Raw genomic sequence first — 26825 nt, forward strand, 5'->3', positions numbered from 1 at the left:
TCTCTCTCTCAAAGATAAATGAACATTAAAAAATTTAAAATAAAAGAATTCTGTATCTGGCGTAGGGCAGTCCTAGACTCCTCAAACTTCCCGTGATCAGATACTGTGTAAGTGAACCCACACGCAAAGTGGGACTGGGTTCACCACGACGAAGATCTAAGACCTTCTTCAAGGTCATGTTATGAACAGGCCTGTGTTACAGAAAACTTCACGTGTGTCCACGAAGCATTTGAGAGTTGTGGAGAGCTCGACGTTATCATCAAGGGTCAAGCGTACAGAAACGTGTTGCCCACAGAGGCACATCCTGCTCCCTCACCATCGCAACACGTACCATTAAAGGGGTTTTCAAGGAATGGTAATTCGCGGTACGTCTACTTGAAGCGATTTTGTATTTATTTATTCGACTGAATTATTTATGTTCCTCATAATGAAATGCAACTCGACACGGCATTGGTTCTCTCACGTCTTCTTTTGCTTTCATTTGGTTTGTTGCCTATGACTATTTTTATGCAAATGAGGTTATGATGACATTAAACATTTTCTCCTGATTTTCCAAGAACAAATATGTTCTCTCCATATGCCACAGTCTTCTTTTGCCTGCATCCATCCTCAAAGCTCTGTCGGCTGATCAGAATTTTTTCTAAATTAACTCCAAGGACATTCCATCTGTAATACTGATGAGCCTGTCTCCCTCTGCAGTGTGCACAGAGCACTCCCATTAATACCTGAATTTAGCCCATTTCGCCCATTCCGCCAGAAGCCTCATGCATCCCCCCCCCAGCTCTCACAGCACTGTAAATCTCACCTTGTTACAGAGCACCGTGGCACTTCCCCTGCTGCCACTTCGGGGGACGTTTACTCACAGAACGAAAACAACCAAGAACGCCACACATTTAAAAAAAAAAGCCCTGATGATTGCAGAGACATTTGCCTCTACTGATTATATCCAGGGCTGCGAAACAAGTGTTTTCAGGAGAGAATTTCACATAACTAGCCACTAGACAAATCAGAGTGGAATTCGGCAGGCTGCATACACTGGGCTCGTGTAGGCTGGCTTGGGCTTTCTCATGTGGTGTGTGTGTGTGTGTGTGTGTGCGCGAGAGAGAGAGAGAGAGAGAGAGAGAGAGGGAATTTGTTTTAACTCAGGTGCACTGCTACAGTGAGAGGCACTAGGTCTGGGCAGGCAGGAGAATCCCCTAGAAGGACGCAGGTTGCAGACTGCCAGAGTCCCCAGGTACAGGTATTGTGGGAATTTCTGAATATTACTAGAGGTGAGCTGTTTGCCTATGGTTCAGACATGCCTGCAGTCCTGACATACAGCATCAAAAGGCTGCAGAAGCAAGGACAACCACGGCTGTAAATCCCAACGTTGGTTTGACGTAAGGTTATAAATCAAGAATTCCATTTCCCATGGTCACATCTACATCTGGGGAACATGCATTTGGTTCTCAATGACCCTGGCCGTTGTAAACACGCCACACAGCGGATGCATTTGCATAGACAGGACGAGGTTCACGTTGGGTTTCTCTCTGCAGATTTCAAGTTCCCCGTGCAAGCAACTGGAACTGGTCCAGGAAGCTCTCCGGAACCGAAATGGAAGGGAATCTTTCCCGCAACCTCGTTTTAATGCATTTAGATGAGAATCCTCTCAGGTTCAAATGAAAGATTAAATTAACTTTGCCAATTCATAAATTTTTGGGCAGCCGGGCTGGCACTGCCTCTAGAAGTGGAGTCCTTTCTTAAAAATTAGCTAAATCTTTGACCCCCGTGCTTACGATGCCCTTGGTAGCACAAACAGCATCTCAGCTGTGAATCTGTCTTTCGACCCTAGTCTCTACGTTTGAAACACTCTGGAGGGTTCTCCACCATTTCACGGGGGTATAATAAAGTACAAAAAGGAAGATCATTCAAAATGAGGTTGATTTCTTTTTTTTTTTTTTTAATATTTAGTGTTTATTTATTTTTGAGGGAGAGACAGAGCGTGAGCAGGGGAGGGGCAGAGAAAGAAGGAGACACAGAATCCAAAGCAGGCTCCAGGCTCTGAGCTGTCGGCACAGAGCCTGATGCGGGGCTCGAACTCATGAATAGCGAGATCATGACCTGAGCGGAAGTCAGACACTTAACTGACTGTGCCACCCAGATGCTCCAAAATGAGGTTGATTTCTATTCAGTTTCATTTATCAAATGGACGCCCTGGAGGACATGGGATGGGAGGGAACAGGGGTAGGAGGGAAGGTAAACCAATAACGAAGGATGAGAACTTCCCCAAGCGTGCAAAGTCCTGCCCTGCCCTGCCCTGCCCTGCCCCTCGTTTTCTCTTCCACCAACTTTCTCCCATCTCAGAAAATGGTGGGGTCCCAAGACGCTCAAAGTTTTAAAAATAAGAATCATGCAGGTGAAATCACACAGGTGAATCAGCTTGTGAGGATGAAGATTTATAGCTCCCCATTCTAGGGGGCTAACTGGGAGGCAAATCTAACTAGCAGGGCCAAAAACTTGACACAGTTTTTTTTTTTAATTAATTTATTTTGAGAGAGAGAGAGAGTGCAAGCAGGGGAGGGGCAGAGAGAGAGGGAGAGAATCCCCACCAAGCTCCCGAGGTCACCGCAGAGCCCGATGCGGGGCTCGATCCCACAAAACTATGAGATCATGACCTGAGCCGAAATCGAGAGTCAGACGCTTAACGGACTGAGCTGCTCAGGCACCCCAAGACTTCACAGTTGTAACCCGCAGCCCTGGCAAGTCAAATGCAAGGGCCACACTTCCAGAAACATGATAAGCCTGCTGAGTATCAATCTGATGAGATACTGGGGTAAGTGGGAAGCTTCAACAAAAACCACAGAAAACAATACTGATGCTTGGCCCCACTCCCCGAGATTGTGAGCCGATCGCTGTCGGGGAGAGTATCGGCATCCCAATGGGGAAAGTTCCCCAGGTGATTTCAATGCCTGGTCAAGACTGAGAACTGCCAGGTTGGGAGAATCCACGCCTTTAGACAAGCAGGGATGTGAGCCCTAGAGCTTCCACTTTTCACACTTTTACGCAAAGAACATTCCAGAAGACCCCTGTCTGAATAATCACATTTATTCCAAGATTCCACGGTTGCAAAAAAAGGCAGGAAATAATGATGAAAATTGGGCCATCTGCCTCTTGACTGTAACGGTCGGGGATTTTAAGGCAGGAGCATCTGACTGAGGCAACAAAGGGTTCTCTTTGTGCCGTGCGGACCCCAGACCAGCCTGGAAGATGAGGCAGAACCTCCTTCGCCCTCCCCGCAGCTGCCCCAGGCCAACGGCCAGCCTCAGAGGCCGGGTCAGGCTCCACATTGGAGCGGCTGCACAGAAAGTCTCAAAAATCAAAACTTCACTGAGAACACGAGGCCACAGCGGAACAACACCCAATCTCTTAAAACTCTCTTACCCTCTCAGAGGTTCTCCATATAAGGAATTAATTCATCGAGAGTGGCCAAGACTTCAGACCAAGGACTCCGTTGAGCCCAGCAACCTACTTCTTTTGCAAGCTCCAAAGAACTTCCTTTGAGAATCATTCTGGGCTTTTCAACATTCAGCCCTTCACACGGAAAAAAAAATATTTTAACATGTGGTGAAAGAAATCATTTCAATTTTTGCAAAGGTAAAGAACACAGATTACAACTGATCCTTGAACTGTCTGAATTGGACTCAAGCGGGGTTTGAATTGCGTGAATGCCTCATTCGCGGATTTTTCACGGAACAGTCCCATAAATTTGTTTTCTCTTCTTGATGGTTTTCTTAATCGCATCTCCTTTTAGCTCTAGTTTACTTTATGGTAGGAAGGCAACGTACAATGCATGTGACATATACAATATGTGTTAATCAACCGTTTCTGTTACCAGTTAGGCTTCTGGTCGGCCGTAGGTTATTCTCGTAGTTAAGATTTTAGGGAGCCAAATGTTATAGGCAGATTGTCGCCTCCTAACCCCCACGTCATTCAAGGGCTGACTGTCAACTGTCTTTTTTAGTCAGATTGCTGTCGATGATGGCAAAGCAGGGGCAGGCGGCGGCTGATAGCATCCCGTCGCCTTCTGCTATGCGTCCTATGCCCTCAGAACACCCAACTGACCTTCCTTCATACGGAGGCTATGGTAGATCCCAAAGCTGGGCCTTCTGAGTCAGCTGGGAAGATCTTGGGGAAGTCCTTCCCAGGAGCTCATCCCAGCCTGGCATCTGTCTCAGGCTGGGTCCCCTGGATTTTTGTGCTGACGTGACGACGAGAAACTACTCGTTACCCTAGATTCGAGTTTTCCAAATTAGAGACATACAGCTGTGCCCTTCTCTTCAGGTAGATATTTTCCCAACGATTCTGTCATTACATGCAAGGTGTTTTAAGGATAAGGGGTATGTACGATGAAGGATCTTTAAGATGTAACGACAGCTAATATTTATGGATCAGGTATCATTCGTATACGAGAAAAGGCTCAGACAGTGGCCTGGTAGATCAGTCTATGGAGCTCCCAAGAAATAATCGATTTACTCCCCACGACAATTCCATGAAGTAAACACCATCACATCACCACCTTACATATGAGGAAACTGAGGCACTGAAAGGTTCAATAACTTGCCCACAGGCACAGAGCTAGGAAGAGGCAAAGCTAGGCTTGGAACTCAGACAGATTTCCAAGTCCATGCTCTTGACCTCTATAAAAGCTCTCGGATCTAGGTTTTGAAGTGATGTGGATACGCTCTTCAGACCCAAGGAACCCACAAAAGTGGGATCAACGTTCACCCACAAATACTTTGGGAATGATGGGACATTAAACCAAGGGCACCGCGCCGTTTATATATTCCCATCACTGTGGGTGAGGACCAGTTCTAGCCAAAGAAGTTCCTTCCTCTAGAGGACATCAACTCTATGGTAAGACACTCCCTAAACTTATAAATATCGCACTCTTCATTTTTTCTGAGTTTTGCCCCCCAAAATACTGTATCCCTTAAAGAGAGTTTCAATTATACCACACCACATACGAGGGGGCCTTATGTGCACCACTTAATCAAATTCAAAATGCAGTTTCGTGGTGGGGGAACTTTGTTACAGTTGGAAGGGGTAAAAGGGACGAAGAGAAGCAAACGAAGGAAGTATATGCGCACACACACACACGCGCACACACACACACACACACACCTCTCCGAAGAAACTGTCCTGTTCCTCGGACTCAGAATCTCTCTTCCTTCTGACGGTGCCAGCGTGGACTAGAAGGTTCAGGGCACGGCCTGAAGAGGAACCTTGGTGTGCGGGCAAGTGCACAGGCCTCGAAGATGCACACAGAGCTGCGTGTGACTCCGGGCTCCAGCACTTACGGGCTGTGCGACCTCGGGCAGGTTGCTCAACCTCTCCTAACCTCCTTCAACTCATTTATAAAACAGAGAGGGGAACAGCTCCTTCAGAGAGCAGTTAAATTTAAACAAGATCAATAAAACATGCAGCACAGTGACAAAACATAAAAGGCAGTCAATAAAAGGGAATAATTATCGTGGTTAGTGATTCAGAGACACTCCTAAGCATGCACCGATTTATAACGTCGACCAACAAGTATTTATGGGACAGTTACCCTCTGTGCCCACATCTGTGAAAGGCAAAGTGTAACACAGGATTCTTGACCTTCTTTAAGGTGCGTTCGCTCTACTAGAAAACCAACCTACGAGACACGGGATATTGATCATCAGAGAAACGATTCAGAAAAAAAAAAAAAGCCCAGTCACCGATTCAATAATCGGATGCTTCCTTTTCACAGGGGGCAGAGAACTCGAGTCGGGTAATTATAACACCGTCACCTGCATACACACACAGACTCCGCCCACAACACCCACTGGACTTGGATGCTTCTCAAATCTCCACGGTCAGCCCGGATGTCATTCCTGACCTCCATACCCACACGTGCAGCTGTCCTCTGGATATGACACGAAGACGGTCCACAGACATCCCACGCCAGGTGTGTCCAATGCGGGGACATCGTTGGAATATAACCGGTTAGAATTTGTGGCAATAAAGGAAAGAGGGGGCTTTCTAAGTGAAGCAAAATGAATTCCAAAGAAACCTGGCATGTGGATTTATAAGCAGGAGGCCAAAGGAGAAATTGAAGATAACAGCAGTAGAAACTGCCCATAAATTACCGCCACGATCTAGGAGGAGGAGGCCAGCCATAAAAAGTGTGCAAGGATCTCAGCGGTGGCTTTCATAAGCACAGACGGATTTCTGTGCTGCTGGGTGGTACCTCCCCCCTATTACCAGATAATCAGGCAAGCAGATCGTTAATATGCCACATGATACGCTATAGGACAGGAGATCTCCGCAAGGGACAGGAGTGGGGTTTTTAAAGCCTTAGCCGGCTTCTGGTGTCACCAAATGTCACCGCCTCGCGCGCGCACACGTTGTCACATGATGAACGAAGCTGGCAGATTCGTCTCGTGGTTGCCTCGAGAAAACCCCACCGAAGGGAAAACGCGGACAAACAAAACTACCGCCTTTGATGCAAAACACGAGCCTTTGCGGGGCTCTCTCACGGTTAACGAAGTCACTTCACGCTGTCTCCCAAGCTAGAAGCTTCTGACTGTGCCCACTTCATCCATATCCAATTAATTGCCTCGTCTGACCGATTCCCAGAAAGTTTTTCTCGAATCTGCCCACCCGCTCCATCCCTGCCTAGTTCTTGGTTTGCTACAGAGGAAAGCATTTCCATAAAAATAGTATGATAATAATAAAACTCTATTATTAGAGGGACAATATCCTCCCCATTGGATAAGGCCTAGCACTCGGTTGGCACTCCACAAATGGGTGGATGGAGAAAAGACTAAATATATTCAGCCAACCTGCTACCAGCCCCCATCTGCTGCAACCTATCCTACGCATTCCTGCCAGAGTTAATCATTATCAAAAAAATCAAAAAAAAAAAAAAAAAAAAAGGGATTGTATCAAGAGTACCATCTTGCCTCACGCCCTTCGTCGGCATCCACTGACCATGATAAAGTCCCTGTTGGAACCCAGGCTGGCACATAAGTGCCTCACAATCTGGCCACCTGCCTCCCCTCCCACTTCTCTTTCCGCAATTCACTCTCGAAACTCTGTTCCAGCCCAAAGTGGATGTGCTGTTCCCCACACCAAGAACTTGCCCAGTCCTCTGGCCCAGGCTATTTTCTCTTAAATGCCCTGCCTTCTCTTTGGAGGAAAAACTCCCCTCTGGCCAGTATGACCAAGGCTACCTTTGCACTGCTCTCTGACTCCTGTGAACATCCATCTGCCTCCCCACGCTCTCGGATTTCCGAGAGGGCCTGGCTCCTCTCCGTGCTGCCAGCACAGTGCCCAGCAGATTGACTGGAGACTTCCATCAAAAACCATTTTGGGGGCGCCTGGGTGGCTCCGTCAGTTAAGCATCTGACTTCAGCTCAGGTCATGATCTCGCGGTTCATGAGTTCGAGCCCGCGTCGGGCTCTGTGCTGACAGCTCAGAACCTGGAACCTGCTTCGGATTCTGTGCCTCCGCCTCTCTCAGCCCCTCCCCCACTCATGCTACTGTCTCTCTCGCTCGCTCAGAAATAAACATTAAAAATTTTTTAAAAAGCATTTTTAATAACTTTCTTAAAAGAAGAAAGGAAAAAAAAACCCACGAGGCCAAAGGAACAGTGTACAACTTAGAAAAGAAGCCCACATATATAAAACATACAAACTGCATTAAACATAGCACCTCCAAATAAGAGTGATTTACAAGTTTTTTGGCAAAAGCTGCTTTGAAAAGAAACAGACAGACATTTTAAAGAAAAGATACATACCTGGTACCATATTCTCAAATAAACCCTAGGTGGATAAAAGAGCTAAACAGAAGAGTCACGGAAAAGCAACATGAACAGAATAGAATATTTATTAAGTATTTCCGAGGGATGGTATCTTTCTCGGCTTCAAAGCAGTGAAGAAATGAAATTGGCAAGATTGACAGTTTGGGATTCGTACAGATTTAAACTATCTGTCCGGTGGAAGAAAGAAAAAAACCCCACACAGAATTGAAATGAAACAGAAAACAACATTTTGGAAGCCATTTGCGTGCAACACAAACAAATGGTTAATCCCCCCACTATCTAAAACTTCCTTCACATTTATAAGAAAAACACATTTCGTAAGCCTGGCATGAGAATAAAACAGTAAGAATTAAGGCAACATAAGCTTCTGTACAAAATTTCAGTTGAAACCAGCTGATTTAAATCCCCTACACTTGGGAGGACTTCACAAAAAGGATCTTGCCCATCAAGGGATACTTTCTCCTGGGCTCGGACTGCATGGGAGGAAGGAAAGTACCCCGGCCCCAGACACCTGCCTCCCCTCCACTGACCACGATAAAGTCCCCGCTGGAACCCGGGCGGGCACTTAAGTCCCTCACAATCTGGCCACCTGCCTCCCCTCCAATTTCTCTTTCCGCAGTTCACTCTCGAAGGTCTGTTCCAGCCCAAAGTGGATGTGCTGTTCCCCGCACCCTCAAATCCAAGAACTTGCCCAGTCCTCTGGCCCAGGCTGTCTTCTCTTAAATGCCCTGCGGCACCCCCGGGGCTCAGATGTCAGAGCTTCTACAGGTAAATCCTTTGCCGCTCTTGGATGGCAACGGTTAATCCGCAATTTAGCAAAGGTTAAGTTGGTAACTTTTGCTGTGGAACCCAGAATTTATTTGCAGTGGTACCTCTGGTGTCCCTATAGGGCCCATGAGCAATCCCTCAAGTTCATCCCCCATTCCACCTTCCAATTCGGCTTCCAGATAGCTGCCAGAACAACCTAAAAAAGGCAAATGTGGTCACGTCACCGAACCTATCTCTTCCTTTCTTCTCCCATACTTTCGCCCTGCCTAGCCTGCGCTCAATCTTTTCCTGGTGTAGATTACACTGAGTGCTTCATTAAACTTTCATTTTATGAAAATCAAACCTATACAGTCCCGTCTCCTTTCTGTAATCTCCATGTACCTAAATACCAATGATGACACTACTATTTCTTCATGTTTAAATTTTATATCTTTTCAATTGATTTTCTGTTTCTGCGGATGGAGACTGAATGGCCTGATACACCCCACGCCCCCACACACATTTTGCCCCCCTCCTTCTCCTAACAGAGCTATACCATAATTTGCGGGGAAGTAAATATCCAGCATTTACATTTGCGTGACTATATTGTCCCCAGCTGAGCCAGAGTGTATACAATTAAAGTTCCTTTCTTAAGAAACTCTTGCTCCCCCCGCCGCGTGGCTAACAATTGCTTTGCTTTGTCAGAAGTTTGGTTTTTTTTTTTTTTTTTGCCTTCTGTTTCTATCACTAATTCAGTCCCAAACTTTTGAGAAGAATGGTTAAAAAAAAAATCTTGCAAAGACAAGAAATACAAAAATAAACACGTGGGACTACATCAAACTAAAAAGCTTCTGCTCAGCAAAAACCAAAACAAAACAAAGCAAAACACCACCCACAAAATGAAAAGGCAACCTATTAAATGGGAGAAGATATTTGCAAATCATATATCTGAGAAGGGATTAATGTTGAAATGTACTACAACTCAATAGCACAAAAACCCATAAACAATCCAATCAGAAAATGGGCAGAAAAGCTAAACAGACATTGTTCCCAAGAAGGCATACAGGGGGCCGAAAGGCACATGGAAAGATGCTCCCCATCACTCATCATAAAGGAAATGCAAATCAAAACCACAAGATAGTACCTCACACGCGGCTGATATCAAAAAGACAAGAATAAGTTTTGGCAAGAATGTGGAGAAAAGGGAATCCCTATGCACCGTTGGCAGGAATGTAAATTGGTGGAAAACAGCGCGGAGCTTCCTCAAAAAAATAAAGAATAGAACTACCATAAGACCCAGCAAATCCACTTTTGGATATTTATCCGAAAAAAGAAATGAAAACACGAATTCAAAAAGATACCTTCACCTCCATGTTCCCTGCTGTATTATTTACAGGAGCCAAGATACAGAAGCCCTGTACGCATCCATCAGTGGATGAATGGATAAAGAAAATGTCTCTCTCTCTCTCTCTCTCTCTCTCTCTCACACACACACACACACACACACACACGACTACTATTCAGCCATGAAAAAGAATGAAATCTTGCCATTTGTGACAACACGGATGGACCTGGAGGGCACATTAGGCTAAGTGAAATAATTTGGAGGAAGACAAGCACTGGGTGATTTCACATACATGGGGAATCTGAAAACAAGCTCATTGACAGAAGAGACTGGTAGCTGCCAGAGGCAGGGGGGTGGGTGAAAGGAGTCAAAAGGAAGAAACTGCCAGTAATAAAATAGGTCCTGGGGATGTAATGTACAGCGTGGTGACTACAGTTAGTAATATTGTATTCACATGTGAAAGTTGCTGAGACAGAAGATCTCAAAAGAAAAAAACAACCTGTTACCGATGTGCAGACGTTAACTACACGGGTCAGACTTGCCGCGGTCTATTCACAATGTATACACACGTCATTATGTTGCACACCTGAAACTAATATAATGTATGTCGATTGCCTCAGCAATAATAGCAATAATAATAATTATTATTATTATTATTAATGTTATTATTATTAATGTAGTCAAAAACATTAGGTAATCAAATAATTCTGTCCCCTGGCCTCCCTTGGAGACATACCTCCTACAGCCCTCCATCCTCCTGTTCCGATGTGGAATGCCTGCTCTCTTGGCCGGCTACACAGCTGTCACCCTGAAATGTGACTCTGGAACATTCCTTCATCAGCTTCCCGGGATCTGCCTTTAGTACCCTCCTGTCTCTTCAATACTATCACCATTCTCTTTCTTACTTTACTCCCTTGTTTTACTGGAGCATATCCTTGAGAAGCTTCCTGAAAACAGGCGCAGGGAAGGGGGCAATTGCGGAGACCCTACAGAAATGCAATACATTTACTCTGTGCTCACTCTTGGCACAAAGAATTCAATGGTTGGCCACGGAATTTGAGGTTGAAAGCAGTGTTTTCAACCCCTCTCCTAGAGTGCAGCGTTGCTACCGTGAAATCCAATCCCAACTATTTATTTGATCCACATTTTCTCTCTGAAAGCTTTTAGGACTCTCTCCTCCTCCAAGCTGTTCTGAAATTTTACATTTACATATTTTTTTAATTTGAAGATCTCACTGGCTTTATTAAATGATTCATTCATGAATCAGGCAGCATCCCAGCTAGAAAACAGAGGGGTGATCTAAGAAGTTGTGCAAAAACATTCACATGCCATGATGTGGGTTTAATTTTTCTTTTCAGTGATTCCATAGACATGGGGCGGGACCTTCTAACCTGAAAGCTTATGAACTACAGTCCTGGAAAATTATGCTACATCATTAATCTGACCATTTTCTTCTGTTTTTTTTTTAATGTTTATGTTTGAGAGAGAGAGAGAGGGAGGGAGAGAAGAGCATGAGTGGGGGGAAGGGCAGAGAAAGAGGGAGACACAGAATTCCAAGCAGGCTCCAGGCTCTGAGCTGTCAGCATGGAGCCTGATGCAGGGGGCTCGAACTCATGAACTGTGAGATCATGACCTGAGCTGAAGTCAGATGCTTAACTGACTGAGCCACCCAGGTACCCCTAATCTGACCATTGTCTTCTGTTTTCTCTGTTCTCTTCCCAATATTCCTATTATTTAATGTCTAACCGGCTGGTCTGCCAGAAGTTTTTCTCAATGCTATCTTCCACTCTTTTAGTGAATTATTTATTTCCACCTTATTTTTAACTTCCCAGGCTTCTCTGTTATTCTCCAATTATTACTTTACCATAGCAGTAGGTCTTGTTCCGTGAATAAAACAAGACATTCCGTGATTTGAGCCACCAATTCGAGTCTTTAAGTTTATAGTCTCTTCCTCTTCCAGACACCTTTTCTATTGTTGTTGCTGTTGTTAAGGCCTTTTGTAACGGAGACTCTCCAGAGATGTCCAGGGATCCTGGCTCTCCTTTCTTATTTCAGATTAAGACAGCTATGTGTAGACAAATGGAGCTTTACAACAGGCACGCCTTACTACTAAGTGAGCTGAACTCTGGGGCGCCTGGGTGGCTCAGTCGGTTAAGTGCCTTACGTCAGGTCAGCTCATGATCTCACGGTTCCTGGGTTCAAGCCCCATATCGGGCTCTGTGCTGACAGCTCAGAGCCTGGAGCCTGCTTCACATTCCGTGTCTCTCTCTCTCTGTCTGCCCCTCCCCTGCTTGTGCTCTGTGTCTCTCTTTCTCAAAAATAAATAAACATTAAATATTTTTTTTTAAAAATTGAGCTGAACTCAGAAATTTGGGGAAGGGTTTCTTAGCCTGGTTTCCTGGGAATAGATGCTTCAAACTGTACTCATTTACAGGCGTGTGAAAGTCTGCGGGGGGTGAGGGGGGGCAATTAATGATGCTGAGGGTGTCCCTAAATGGTATGCAGCCCTATCCTCTGTCCTAGCCTACATCTTATGAGTTCAAGGCCAGAGTTCACCTTTTCTGGAGAGTAGATCTCCCATATTCTTCCAGGCAGGGAAGGGCAGAACCTGGCTGTGTGGTGTGGGGGAAAGAATCTGGGGATACAGCTGCAATCCCTGTTTTCCAATCTACCTCCCAGCCGTCAGAAGTACCCAGGGCCTCCAAAGCCTGAGTCTCTGGGGTTCTGAGATGTGACTGGGCTGCATTCTTCACCTCTTCCCACCCCACCGCACCGATGGAGGACCCCATACGCAGGAGGCGGGGTCCCAGCCTCATCCAGTTTTCTGTCAGTGACCACTCACCCCTCCTCTTTCGATATTCCAAAATTGTGTAGGTGTTTCTTCCTTGACGTCATCCCCTAACGTGCTCTGTTGTCCCTTGTAGATTACCATCCTCTCCAGTTCTTTCCGATCATCTTAGTAAATAAAGTTCCAGGAGGGGCCAGATGCAGGTCGTATGTTCAGGACACCATGCTAAGTTAACAGAGCGCGATTGAGCTACGCGTCCCCCCCCCCCCCCCCCCACCGCCCGAGCACGCCGCGTTTTTATTTGTGCCCCCAACTCTGCTGTTGTTCCAGTGCCTGGTCCATCCGTATCTTTCTCCCTTTGACCCTTCATGGGGTGAAAGGGTTGAGATGAAGTTCAGGCATCACGCTGTGTACGTCGCTGGCTTGACACACACCACACAGACCGCAATGTGCCAAATCAATCTGCCTACAAGTTTGCCTCCATCCCCAGAGAAGAAGTAAGTAGGCAAGGACTGTGTCTTTGCCGATACTCTGCCTCTAATATGGGGAAAACCATCTGGCACATAATAGGTGCTCACTAATATCTGTTCAACTGACGCACTTCCAGCAAGCTCCACGTTGGAAACATTTTCATTTCCAAAGGAGTGGAAAAAAAAAAAAAAAAAAAACAACCCACATTGCTCTGTTTATTTGCCAACATCCAAATAAGAAAGGCTAATCAGAGAGCACCAGGAAATGAAAACAGCCAGATGTGTTTGAGAGCAAAAGTCCAGGAACACAAAATAGCTTCCAACAGGGGTGATGTATGTTTTCTTAGCGATTCAAAATGAATATATGTTTATTAGGCAGAGAGAGAGAGATTTAACAGGCTTCTCGGCTAATGCTGCAATTTTAAATCCATTTAAGATAATTTTCTTTATCTTGAATCTGTTTCTCTCAGTAACCAGGATACTTAACTGATTTGTACAAAATCCATTTGAAAAAGGAATAATCTACTCTAAGCAAGGACACACTCTAAATGGGAAAAAGGAGACACTACAAATCTAACAGAAAACAAAGAACCCGTTAAGCCAACGTGACGCCTGCCTAGAAAATGGGTTTTCCTCCAGCATCTATGACCAACCCCTCTTCTCCATTTCCCAAGGAGAAAACAAATGAATCCTGAATCTGAGCCCGCAGAACAAAGGCCTTTCAAGAGACAATCAAGATGCAAACCACTGGGGCGCCTGGGTGGCGCAGTCGGTTAAGCGTCCGACTTCAGCCAGGTTGCGATCTCACGGTCCGTGAGTTCGAGCCCCGCGTCGGGCTCTGTGCTGACTGCTCAGAGCCTGGAGCCCGTTTCAGATTCTGTGTCTCCCTCTCTCTCTGACCCTCCCCCGTTCATGCTCTGTCTCTCTCTGTCCCAAAAATAAATAAAAAAAAAAAAAAAAAAAAAAAAAAAGATGCAAACCACTTGTTTAAAAGGTAAGACTCAATCAAAACAGTAGAAGTTGAAACAATCATGGAACATACTTTCTCACCAATCAGCTTGGCAAAGCGTCTTTGAAAGGCGAGTACCCAGTCTGGGAAGGGACGGGTACTACTCCAACTGGAGTGAGGATTGCCATAAACTTTCTAGAGGACAAGATCCCAAAATGTATCACCAGTCTCCAAACGTAGTCCTATGATATGCTACAAGGATTATACTTTTAAGAAGTGTGGATTGAGAAAATAAATACCCAATCACGACACATAAAGATTTGAGTGCGTAGACATTCATCAAGTTGTTGTTTATGAAACTGGTATTTATGGAAAACTGACAATAAACCAAATTTCCGAAAATGGAAATAATGAGGATCATAATGAAGCGTAATTAATAACATCAGAGAGTGCTCATGAAATAATATTAAGTGAAAAAAGGACACAAACAATATGTCACATAATCATAAATCTGTATAGAAAGCGGACTCAAAGGCAATATACTAACATTTGACAAATTGCAGTCTCTAGGTAGAAATCATGGTGATTTTTGTTTTTTACTTAAAACTGAAGGTTTTAAGGTTGAGGACCTTCCTATACGTTTCTCGGTTTCTTTTATAAAAATTTAAATACTTTATTGGGGGCACCCGGGTGGTCAGTTGGTTAAGCATCTGACTTCAACTCAGGTCACGATCTTGAGGTTCGTGAGATCATCGGGCCCTCTGCTGTCAGTGCGGAGCTCGCTTGGATCCTCTGTCCCCTGCCCCCACCCCCTCCCACCTGTCCTCACTCTCTCTCTCTCAAAAATAAACATTAAAAAAAAACAAGTAAACAAACAATAATTATAAATTATCTTTAAAAATGTAAATACTTTATTTAGATCATATTTCATGGTCAACAGTACTTGGTCTGTTGACTGTGAAGGAGACTGAGTGAGATCAAAGCTCCTTTGTTAGTTACAAACAACACGAGAACATGTCACAGACTCGGGTCTACACCCAACCCTATGACGTGGCAAGTCGCTCTGAAGGACCCAACCAGAACTTACTTGGTGGGACGATAATCCGGAATGGAACGATCCAGTGAAATTTTTTCACTGAGGTAGGAATTGTAGCCATACTTCTCATGGGGTCCCTTGGCTTTTTCTTCTTCGGCCGGGGAAAGCGTAGCGGGAAGGCCCCCTTTGCCCCGTCCACCGTAACCTTCGATGAGCCCAAGGGATTTGGATAAGCCTAGAAAAAGGAGGGAAAAAGAATTATTTGAAAACCACCACATCAGGACACATCACTCAAACTGAGCTATGGCTTTGATGGAAATTCTACCATTACCTGTCACAGAGAAATTTACGTTCCCAATTTATCAATCCAGGACTATGCCCTGAACGCATTCATATTGAGAGGAAGTTCAGGGCAACTGGGAGTTCTGGGGTTGAGTCTAATTCCCAAGAAGAAGCCTCTCCCTCCTTTGGGGAACAGACTGGATGGAGGTCTACAAAAGGGAAGAGATCATCTAAACTGGGAGCAACGCAGACCAAGAAGGACACACACAATGGGACAGAACTGAGGCTCAGCCAGGCCGGCTTTCCCTTCTCCGTGGGGCAATTACAAGGCCCCATATTCCACGAGATACGCGTACAACACAGAATGAGAACAGCCAGTAACAGGGAACGGCCAACCCCGCAGGTGTTTTTGCTTCATTTGAACAGAGAATGACATACGGATTGATTTTATCATGAGTTTAAAGTGTGTAACAACCTGACACAGTTCTTTACCTAATGGTTTTATTTAAATTTCATCTAAATGGCAAAAGGAAATACAGAATGTTTGAGAACAAATCATAGACAGAAAAACCCCATAAGGGTGATAACTGTGCCAAGCAGAGTAGGAGGCCTCTGTAACAAGCCTCACTGAGCAATTGGAAGTTCCCAGAATGGTGGCAGCTTTATACCTACTGTTCCATTATACGATAAACAGCTTGATGGGCAATTTCGAAATCCAAGAGTTACGGGAGGTTTTACTTCAGGCCTAGAAAACTTTTGTTGTTAAGGGCTCTCGTTCCCTTTTGCCATTTCAAATATTCAAGCCACTCAGCATACCACTCAGGCATGCTCGAGGGCATGCGTGCGCACACACACACGCACACACACACACACACACACCACTTTATCCGTAAGAATCCCATTGCTGTCTCTGGCAGGAAGAGCACAGAGGAGAGATGTCAACCGTGCCCTCAGCTTTCATGATGGGCGGCCCATAAAGCTGAGGAGGATTTGAACCTCCCAGGAAGGCATCCCCAGACCAGTCAAAGGCCAACAAATCTGCTCCGGTCACAGAACGGGGCTCCATCGCGTAATGGCAAGACTTTCCTGCTTCTCTGAAAACAGAAATGTATTTTCTGTGAGATCAAGGTCAAAAAGCAGAGGTCCAGCAAGCATCTCAGACGTGGTCGCAGGTGAACATCATTTTTCTACCTGAGAATCCTTTCCACTGTCTGCTATGATCTTCAGGCACCCTGACATCTTTCCTGCGTGCCATCATCCCAACAGAGGGGCCATCAACAGAGAACTAGATCATTCCAACACTTCCCATGGACTTCCCGCTCTTTGAATTCTCATTCCACCATCTGTGTGCCACTGACGTTCCAACAACCTCACCTTCACAATGCTCGAAAATCTCTAAGAATGCTTCCCACGTCAAGTATGAACACCTGTGCTGGGTTTAAAACTCACTCATCGTAGAACATTCCCAGTAGGGATGTGAGGTGGCACGGCTACTCTGGAAACCGGTCGGGCAGTTCTTCAAAATGCTAAAGCATCATTTTACCACGTGACCCAGCAATTCCTGGGTACGGACCGAAGAAAAATGGAAAGACCCGCCCACGCAAAAACTTGGACGGAAACGTTCCTAGGGGCATTATTCATATTAGCTCCATGTCTATCGACGGATGCATGAACACCCAAAATGCAGAACCACACCATGAGATACTATTAAGCAATAAAAAAGGAAGGAAATAGCGATGCACCCTACAACACGGATGAACTTTGAAAACATTATGCCAAGTAAACAATGCTGGTCAGGAACGACCTATGTAGGTATGATTCTGTTCATATGAAATGTACAGAATAGGCAAATCTCCAGAGACAGAAAGTAGATAAATATCTGTTTCAGGCTGAGGGCGTTGCGGTAGGAAACGGGGAGTGACTGCTAAGGCACGTGGGCTGTCTTTTTGGGTGGGGATAACGTTCTGGAGTTAGATTGTGGTGATATTTGTGTACACTTGAGAATATTCTAGAAGCCACAAAACTGTACACCTTTTAAGTGGATGAAAGATATGGTATGCGAAAAACATCTCAATAAAGTTGTAAGAGAAAACCCACTCTGTGATAGGTAATTCTGTTTCCAACAAGATGGAAGGCTAAAACAACATGAAAAGTCTCCCGTAATATACCTAGAAATGCCGAATAAAACCCTTTTAAGAATATTTTAGATGTGGGGCGCCTGGGTGGCTCTGTCGGTTAGGCATCCAACTTCAGCTCAGGTCATGATCTCACGATTCGCGAGTTCGAGCCCCGCGTCGGGCTCTGTGCTGACAGCTCGGAGCCTGGAGCCTGCTTCGGAGTCTGTGTCTCCCTCTCTCTCTGCCCCTCCCCCGCTCACGCTCTGTCTCTGTCTCTCTCAAAAAGAAATAAAACGTGAAAAAAAAATTTAAAGAATATTGTAGATGCATCGCTGAGCTTGCAGGAAAGAAAAGCGAACTCCCGGAGGGAAGTCACAATCAGAGCTGAGGCTGTACCCGCTGAGATCGAGAGAAGGATGGACTGCTCACTAACTAAAGATGTCTTGTAGAGCTCTAACCCGCATGAGATATGAGACCTTTTGTACGCCTTAAACGTTTCATCATTTTTAACTATGGAGGTGCTGGGTTGAGTAGTGGACCCCTGAACGGTGAATATGACTTTATTTGGAAATAGGGACACTGCATGTGTCAACACACTAAGACCCCTGGTATCCTCAAGAGAAGAGAGATACAGACACAGAGGGAAGAAGGCCATCTGACAAAAGATGCAGATATTGGAGGATGCAAATGTAAGCCAGGGAATGTCAAGGATTGCTAGCAACTCCCAGAAGCTAGGGAGAAGCAAAGAAGGATTCAGAGGGCTGGCCAACACCTTGATATCAAACTTCTGGCCTCCAAGAGTATGAGAGAGGAAATTTCTGTGGTTTTTAGGCCACCGAGATTGCAGTCACTTGTTATAGGATGGATAGATAGATAGATAGAGAGATGATAGATAGATAGATAGAAGGCACATGTACCCTTCACAGAAGATTTATCTATTCATCACAGTAGACACAGAGCCTAGAGTCACTTTTAGGGGCCCAGGAAAATGTTTAAATTTCTTTTTAATTTTTTTTTTTTAACGTTTATTTATTTTTGAGACAGGGAGAGACAGAGCATGAACAGGGGAGGGGCAGAGAGAGAGGGAGACACAGAATCTGAAACAGGCTCCAGGCTCTGAGCTGTCAGCACAGAGCCCGACGCGGGGCTCGAACTCACAGAGTGCGAGATCGTGACCTGAGCCGAAGTCGGCCGCTTAACCGACTGAGCCACCCAGGCGCCCCTAAATTTCTTTTAAAATCAAAACAACATAGTTATAAAATAGAATTTCTGATACCATTTTTAATGGAGGAAGAAACTCACGAAGGCCAAAGTACCTAGAGCCCACAAAAGTCATTTAGTGGCCTTTATTCCCTTGAGGTTAGATTCTTATCTATAAGTGACGGGGCCTAAAGCATAGAAAAGCTAAGTAACAAGACTAAGGCATAACTTACAAACTTCTCTTAGAAGGTGGATCGCACAAGGACAGACCCCAGTCACGAGCAGTAGGGGCAGCTACCATGGACAGAGGGGCATTTTCCGCGTGCTGGGCGCCCTGCTAAGTGCTTTTACATGTACTGTACCACAATCTCTAGACAACTGCATGAGGAAGGTATTATTTAGATCTCTGTTTGACAAAGGAGGTCACTGAGTCTGAGAATGTAGGAACTTTGTCAAAGTTCCACAGTTGGTAATGGAACGCAGACCGGGCTTCTGGATACAGTTAGAGATTCAAGGAAAGCAAAACCCGGCCTCTGCGACAAAGAAGGAGACCAGTTCCAGGGCTCTTGCAGCAGCAGACCAGAGACGCCGGGGACCTCGTTTTACGACAGTGGTGACAGCGATCAAAAGGAGAGGAAAGATTTGGGAGATATTTAAGAGATCCCATCACAGGGCAGGAGACAGCAAGTGTTAGCGCGGGAAAGCGTGGGAAGGAGTGAGTGAGCCCGGCTTCCGGTGCAGGAACCGGGCGGTAACACCACTCACAAAGATGAGCCCCGTACTGCGTTTGCGGTCTCTGGGGCACCCGAGGGACATTCAGATAGACTCAGATGTCCCGTGTGGAGCTGAAACATAGGACCAGGGAAGTTCAGGTGGCAGACAAACCCAAGATATGAACCTGGAAGCCGCCAGCATGATAGGACCCACAGCCGCGACAGAGGGCAGGGGGGGAAAGGCTGCTGGGGGCAGCTATCAAGCAGCCAGAAGGAGAAAGACAGATGATGCTCAGGAACTTCACGATATCTAGAGGAGGAATTGCATCCTTCAAAACTTACATCTTCACCACTCTATATGCTCCCTCACTGAAGGTACACTCCAAGTTCAAAACTTCAAGGAACCCAGACTTAATGGAATGGAGAAAGATCCCAGTACGAACCACGTCGTTAAGCTGCTTGCTTGTCTCCATAGATCCATTCGACCACCCTCCCTCCACCTATTAACGATCACTGCTTTGACTTTAATATTGCAATGGTTTTACATCCATTTCTGCATTAACCAGGCAAGGTTGGTGTTACCAGGATCCCTTGACAGGTGAAGAAACGGAATATCTGAAGGATTAATTATTTGACCTTCCAAAAGTAATGGAGCCTCCAACACACACACACGAATGTTCCATCCAGGAAATTCTTTGGGAAGAAACAACCCACCATGGGAAAGCATGATGGTGACAAAGTAATGGCAGGAACTCATTAAAAGGAATACCGTACAGCTATGAAAATGCATGGATAAATAGATGAATCTCAGACACTCAGTGAAAAGCAAGTGAAAAGCAAACAGGAAAAATGCCTATGGGGGCTCCTGGGTGGCTCCGTCAGTGGAGCGTCCGACAGCAGCTTGGGTCACTGGTCTCACGGTTCCTGAGTTTGAGCCCCCGCATCGGCTCTGCGCTCACAGAGAGGAGCCTGCTTCGGATCCTCTGTCTCCCTCTCTCTCTGCCCCTCCTAACCATGCTCTCTCTCTCTCAGAAGTAAATAAATGTTAGAAAAAATGGGAATTAAAAATAAATTTTAAAAACGCATAGAATTCCAAGGTTTCAAAAGCTAATCAAAACACAGTTCAAAGCTGTAAACTTATTTCGTGAAACTGGAAACAACCGCAAAAAAGAGACGGGGTCCTCACTGGGTAACGCACACAAAGGGCCTCAGAGGGCCTGGTAACGCCCCACTGGGAAGCGACATTACAGAATTATTACCTGACGTATACGTGATGTATATAACGGATGACGTCATGCATAATAAAAAAGATGATGAAGGGACTACTGACAGGGGAGTTTTTTTTTTCCCTCCTTGTTTTGTGCACTTTTGCCCATTCACCCTGGATTTTCCCTTCTTCTCACTAGGCCACCAGCTCGGCCTTTCATGGCTTTTCCTGCCAGCACGGAGCCCAAGGGTCAAGGAGGGAGATGACCGGAACGGGGCACGACTGACCTTCAATCTAACCGAGCAGCTTCAATGGAAAACATCTGATTCTTCCTCTTACGTCATCCGGGTGGTTTGGTTGGTGCATCTTTTTCTTCCCCTGATGATAAAGCATTTCTTTTGTCCATTAAATGCCACCTCCGAGCTAAAATGCATCCCAGCTGTGTTTGCCCTGCATCGTCCATGGCCAGCCTTTCCCAAACAGGCAGAAGGGCCGGGGAAGGAATTCATTTTTGAAATGGCATAGGAATTAAGACTAGGAATGCATGTTAATCCCACCAAGAACACAAAGGGAACGACACTTCCCGGTGAAGTCTTTTTTCCCCCCTTTCTGTGGCTTTATTTCCTTCCATTGTGAAAGGCACCCACTTAGCAGCCTCAAAAAAGATCATTTTTCACGGTGCAGTGTGACAACTACGAATTATATATTTTGTGGTCCGTGCGTTCCCATTTTCCCCCCAATTTAATCTGCCAGAAAGGTTCAACAAAGCAGCAAAAATCTTCACTGGCATTTTCGTGTGCCTACTTAGCAGGCCCCGGAACGCAGTGGCAAAGATAAATAAGAATTCAAGATCACCGACAAGGCTCGAGTTGGTCCTCACTTAGCCAGGAAAGGTGAGCACTGGAGCAAAGAGGGATGACTCCGTGCATCTGGGAACCTTCTCTTCTGAAAGTGCCTTTGCGATCTGGCCAGAAACAGTTACGGCCGCCGCCGACCACAGTGAGCTTGTAGGCACGGAAGTTCCGATGAGCAAAGGGGAGAAGAAGAAAAGAGGGACAGAGGGGTGGGAATAGAGTCGCTGCCTGGCACTCGGCCTGGGAAGACTCATCATTCCCTCCGCCGGGCCCTGCCTTCTGAGTTATTTCAGCTGAAGTCTGCAGAGTCAAGCTAAAGATAAAGGGAGGAAGAGCCAGTTGAGGTCAACCATCCCCCAGCACTTCTACCAAATAATCTTCACGTTTCTCTCCAGATCCACCGTCCACCCTCTTTCCCTGCTTCCTATCCCGGGAGACAGACCGACAGAGACAGCATCAGGGATTCCCCTGCCCTATGGCTTTGGGACGGAGTCCACCAACAGACACGATGGATGGAAAGAGACAGAGGTTGGGGTACGTACTCCCCAGCTCCCTCCCGACGGGACAGCGGTTGGATAGAGGCTGCTTTCTCTATGCCGCTGTTGCTACAGGGCAGCCCTGTCCTAGGGTTACCCCCGGGGTTATAGCTAACCCTGTGTTCTGTGAACCGCTCCCTCCTCTCCCCCCCTGCAGGGTTTGGCAGGCCAACAGCTTCGTCCTCTGTGGCGATCCCTAGGTGAGTCAGCATCCCTTGTCAATCTTGTGGATCTCTGAAACTTGGTAAATATTTTGCTAAACTCTCTTCAATCCCCTCTTCTGGGTGTGCCATCTGTTTCCTGCTGGGATACGGACAGATAGAGCCTCCCACTTATCCCCGGGGGGTGGCATCTCCCGCGGTGCCACATCTTGGCACTCCCCTGAAGGGCAGGGATGTAGTCACCCTAGTGCCTGACGCCTGGGGAGGTCTTAAAAACTGTCGAGTATACGGATGAGTAGAGAAAGATCTGGAGATTCAACTCAGAGCCATTTGTGATAAAGTGAATAGTTGATGTCAAGAAAGAACGTAACTACGTGTCCATGAGATAACGTCTACTAAGAGAAGAATAATTAAAGCTACTTATTACAGGGGCACCTGGGTGGCTCAGTCGGTTAAGCATCCGACTTCGGCTCAGGTCTTGATCTCGCGGACCGTGGGTTCGAGCCCCGCGTTGAGCTCTGTGCTGACAGCTCAGAGTCTGGAGCCTGCTTCAGACTCTGTGTCCCCCTCTCTCTCTGCCCCTCCCCTGCTCACGCTCTCTTTCTCTCAAGAATAAATAAACATTAAAAACAAAAAAAGAGAGTCCACGCTGATGAATGTCACAGGGAAGTCGAGCCTGAGAAAGGCCATTGGGTTGGCCGTGGAAAAGGGCCCTGGTGCCCTTGAAGACTGGCACGCCCGGGAAGCAGGCACCTCCAGGGCAGAGAAGAAAGGGGGCAGGAGGCAATTTCCCTCCTCAGTCGGGACCCCTGAGCTGGAGCCATGTGGAGAGCCATGAGCCATGAGCTCCCGGTGTCTCGCATTCTAGCGATAACCCACTAGAATATATCATGTAAAAAGAATGATATTTATTAAAATGACAAATATGACCATACATCTGGAAATAACTGTAACCAATAGGGAGAAAATTATAAAATTCTAATAAAGGGAATAAAACGAGACATATCTAACTTGGCAGAGAGACGTGCTTTTGAATTAGAAGGTGCGATGCCGTGAAGACATAAATTTCTCCCCTTTAATGTAGAGGGAACGGAAACTCCAAAGTTACCCCAGCAGAACACAGAGGTAAGAAAACTTAGATTTTTTGTGTTTTATGAAGAAAAGTGGGAGGGGTGGCCTTATCCCATATTAAGTTAGCAAATAAAAGCAGTAAGAATTCAAGTGGCAGGGTCACCGGGAGGAAATTCTACATATCCACTGGGAAGCGAGCCTCTAAATATTGGATAGTCATCCCATCTTCCAAACATGAAGCCATAAAAATAACCCCGACTTTTGAAATTTGAGAAATTCCCTTCTAGTGCACTTGGGTCAACACCTAACTTGTGGATGACAGACAAGCCTTGCCCATCTCGCACGGAGCCCGGGGATCCGGAGTTGCAGAGACCCGACGACCGCTCGGAAAAACTCAATCGCTCGGCCCACGTCCGTCTTTGGTTAGGCCCAAGCCACAAAGGCTCCATGGTGGCAGCAAAAATAAAGAGCCACGGCTGTAAATCGAGTCCGAGCCGCCTTCCTACCTCCCCGCCGTACGACGGAGGACATAATTTTCTCCAAGGTTACAGCTTAAACTCACGAGTTTACAGGTAACCAGCATTATTCTTCCAGAAGTAGGGATACGGCACTCACAACAGACACACAAACTCCAGGACAGATGGAGTCTGCAGCGAAATACGGTCTGGTGCCTTGTCAACTCGTAAAGCTCCCCAACATCCACGGCACGTGCGTGCCCGTTCACGCACACACACACGCCAGCCAACGGTGCCACGCGGCCCAGTTGGGTGAGCGCGTGCGAGGGGGTCTCTGCAGAGGCTCGGCGCCTCCTGAAGGTCACGGGGTCTCAGGGAGCTCCTCTGCGATGCTACGGCATTTGGAAGTTGTAAACCTTACAATCGGGACGTTGCAGCCATAAACTTCATAGGAAGCAATAATTCCAGGCATATTCCCGGCCAACTTCTCAACAGGGACCACCCCTCAGAAATGCATGAAGCGGGGGCCACGGAGGGGCTTAAAACACACGGAAAATCTCTAATAATTAAGACAGCGAGACAACGGAACAAGAAATGACAGGCCCATGAGCGGAATGGAAAAGCTAGCCCGGAAACATTGTCAAAAGAGAGAGAGAGGAGAGTACCATCTGGGACACAAATATTAGTGACAATTACTCAGACCGACAAATGTCCTTTGGATGCAAAGCACTATACTGTACTAAGCATTTCAGTTATCAGTATACAATACTTACGTGAAACAAATATGCTAATCGTATCTGTGTTATATATATATAAATATTTTTTTTTCTTTTTTTAAGTAGGCTTCACGTCCAGAATGGAGCCCAACGTGGGGCTTGAAGTCACTACCACGCGATCAAGACATGAGCCGAGATCAAGAGTCAGACGCTGAACTGACTGAGCCACCCAGGCGCCCCATCGCATACGCATATTATTTCTAATTCGTTGCTCCAACGACTCTCGGGACTCGCTCTTGCGTATCTCTTGACCCTGTTCCTCCTCTGCATCCCCGGATTCAAGCCCAAGTCCTCGAGTTATTGCAGTCAACTCCTAACCCAGTCCTCAGAGGGAGACTAAGCCAGGGTGTGAGGCACACCAGGCTGATCACTGCCTAAAATTCATCAGCGCGTTCCTGCTGCTACGGGAAAAATCCAAACTCTCCATGTAATATACAAAGCCGCTCATTAGCTGACTCCCTGCCCAGCCTCGTCCTCCACCCTTCCCCCTGCCTCAGAGTTTCTTCTGAGCTATCCCACACTCTGCTGACGCCTCTAAAAAGTCACTGCCCCTCCGTGCCTCCGCCAGTCATCCTCGCGACTCGACACAGACCTGCAGACCCTTTCTGAACGCCGCCCGGGCCAGAGAGTCAGATGCCGCCCCTTGGTGGAAATCTCAACCAGAGCACGGCTCCTATCATACTATATATGCCCTTGACGACTCAGTCACACTTCCTGGGAACAGGAAGGCCTCTCTGTGTCTTACACACGCCCTGGCACATAGGAAGCGCTTCGTACGTGTTGCACACGTGAACGAATAGCTGAGTGAGCCAAGCCACTGAACGCACGAATAAGTGAACGAGTGCATTATGAGCTGCGCTGGCCAAATATATTACCACGTGTGTTCTAGTGCTGACACAGACATCTCCTGGAGACATGTCAGAAACTGGTAAGCACTGCTTCACGAACTCCTATCAAATCATTATAAAATCCCCAGCTCATTTATTAGCGTGATGATCTTGACATTTGTTGACATCTGCATTATAATGATTTTGACATTTTCTGTCCCGTATCCTCAGTGCTTCTCAGACATGATGTCCGAAGGTTCTGTGAGTCTTGATATCTTGAACGAACTCACAGAGTTCAACCGTGTCAGCTGCTTCTTGGCAGAAGAGAACGGAATAAATCGTTCCTCTATCTAACGGCAAGAGTGCCCCCGGGATCCGACACAGAATCCTGAGTCGGAAGGAAGGAAAATTCAGCTGCTTCTCCACACCACCATCCAGCGCGGGACTTCCAGAGAGATGGCCACCCAGTTTCTGCTATAGTCCTCTAGAAACAAAGAACTCACCACCTTGCAGGGCAGGGCATTCCTGGTTTACCTGTCATGCAAATAAGTACGCTTTCTTGTTATTTTCAGATATTTCAAGACATTATCATGACCTGTCTTCGTATTCTCTTTTTTCCAAGCTAAACATACCCACTCCTCAGTCGTGTGATAGGACCATGGTTCCCAATTTTCCATGATGTCTTAGCCTGCTCAGGTCGCTATAACAAAATACCATAGATCGAGAGGCTTAGACCACAGACATTTGTTTCTTAGATTCGGAGGCTGGGAAGTCCAAAAGTAAGGTGCTGCTTCTTTGGTTCTTAGTGAGGGCTCTCTTCTCAGCCCAGTGCCATCACGGGGACACCGCTCCCATAACCTCCTCTAAACCTAACTACCTCCCGAAGGCCTCACCTCCTAATACTATCACATTGAGGGTTGGGGCAATAACATCTGAATTTGGCAGAAGGGGATACATACATCCACTCCATCACCCATGGTCGTCCGCCGTTGGATTCTATCCTAGAAGACAAAATGATGACGAATAGGTCTCTGGATGTGGCTCCCCCCGGGAGCCCAGAATACTAGAAGTACATTTTTGCCCATTAACCAAACTGTTCATGCAGCATTTGCAATTCCAAGAGATATGAATCATTGTTATGTGCTTGAAGTGCCTTTGGAACAAACTGTCCATAAATTTTCAAACTGCAGTTTTATACAAAATGACATATCGTACATGTATTATGAACTTTATACTCCCTGGGATCTTTTCTACAAAGATTATTTAATTTGATCCTCAGAAGAGCCCTATCCACATTCCGCAGAAAGGAAAAGGGAGGCCCGGTCAGGATTATGAAGGCCCCTCAGACCACAGAGGACAGTCAGAGGTGGAGCCAGAACCTGGGTCGATGTGTTTCAGCTTGCCAGACATGTCTTAACGAAATGCACTCTCAGATTTCGTGCTTGATAAAGAGGACCAAAAGGGCC

General features: G+C 46.3%; 1 protein-coding gene across 1 annotated transcript in view; it reads right to left on the minus strand.

Moving 5' to 3' along the window:
- LOC125928653 (polypeptide N-acetylgalactosaminyltransferase 17-like) overlaps positions 1-26825 on the minus strand; it is a 159029-nt gene that overhangs the window by 83980 nt on the left and 48224 nt on the right. The window contains exon 3 of the mRNA XM_049639378.1: positions 15212-15395. Within this exon, the coding sequence (XP_049495335.1) occupies positions 15212-15395 (184 nt within the window). The remainder of the gene's footprint in view (positions 1-15211; positions 15396-26825) is intronic.

The sequence above is a fragment of the Panthera uncia genome, chromosome E3 (assembly GCF_023721935.1).
Source record: "Panthera uncia isolate 11264 chromosome E3, Puncia_PCG_1.0, whole genome shotgun sequence".
Taxonomy (NCBI): Eukaryota; Metazoa; Chordata; class Mammalia; order Carnivora; family Felidae; genus Panthera; species Panthera uncia.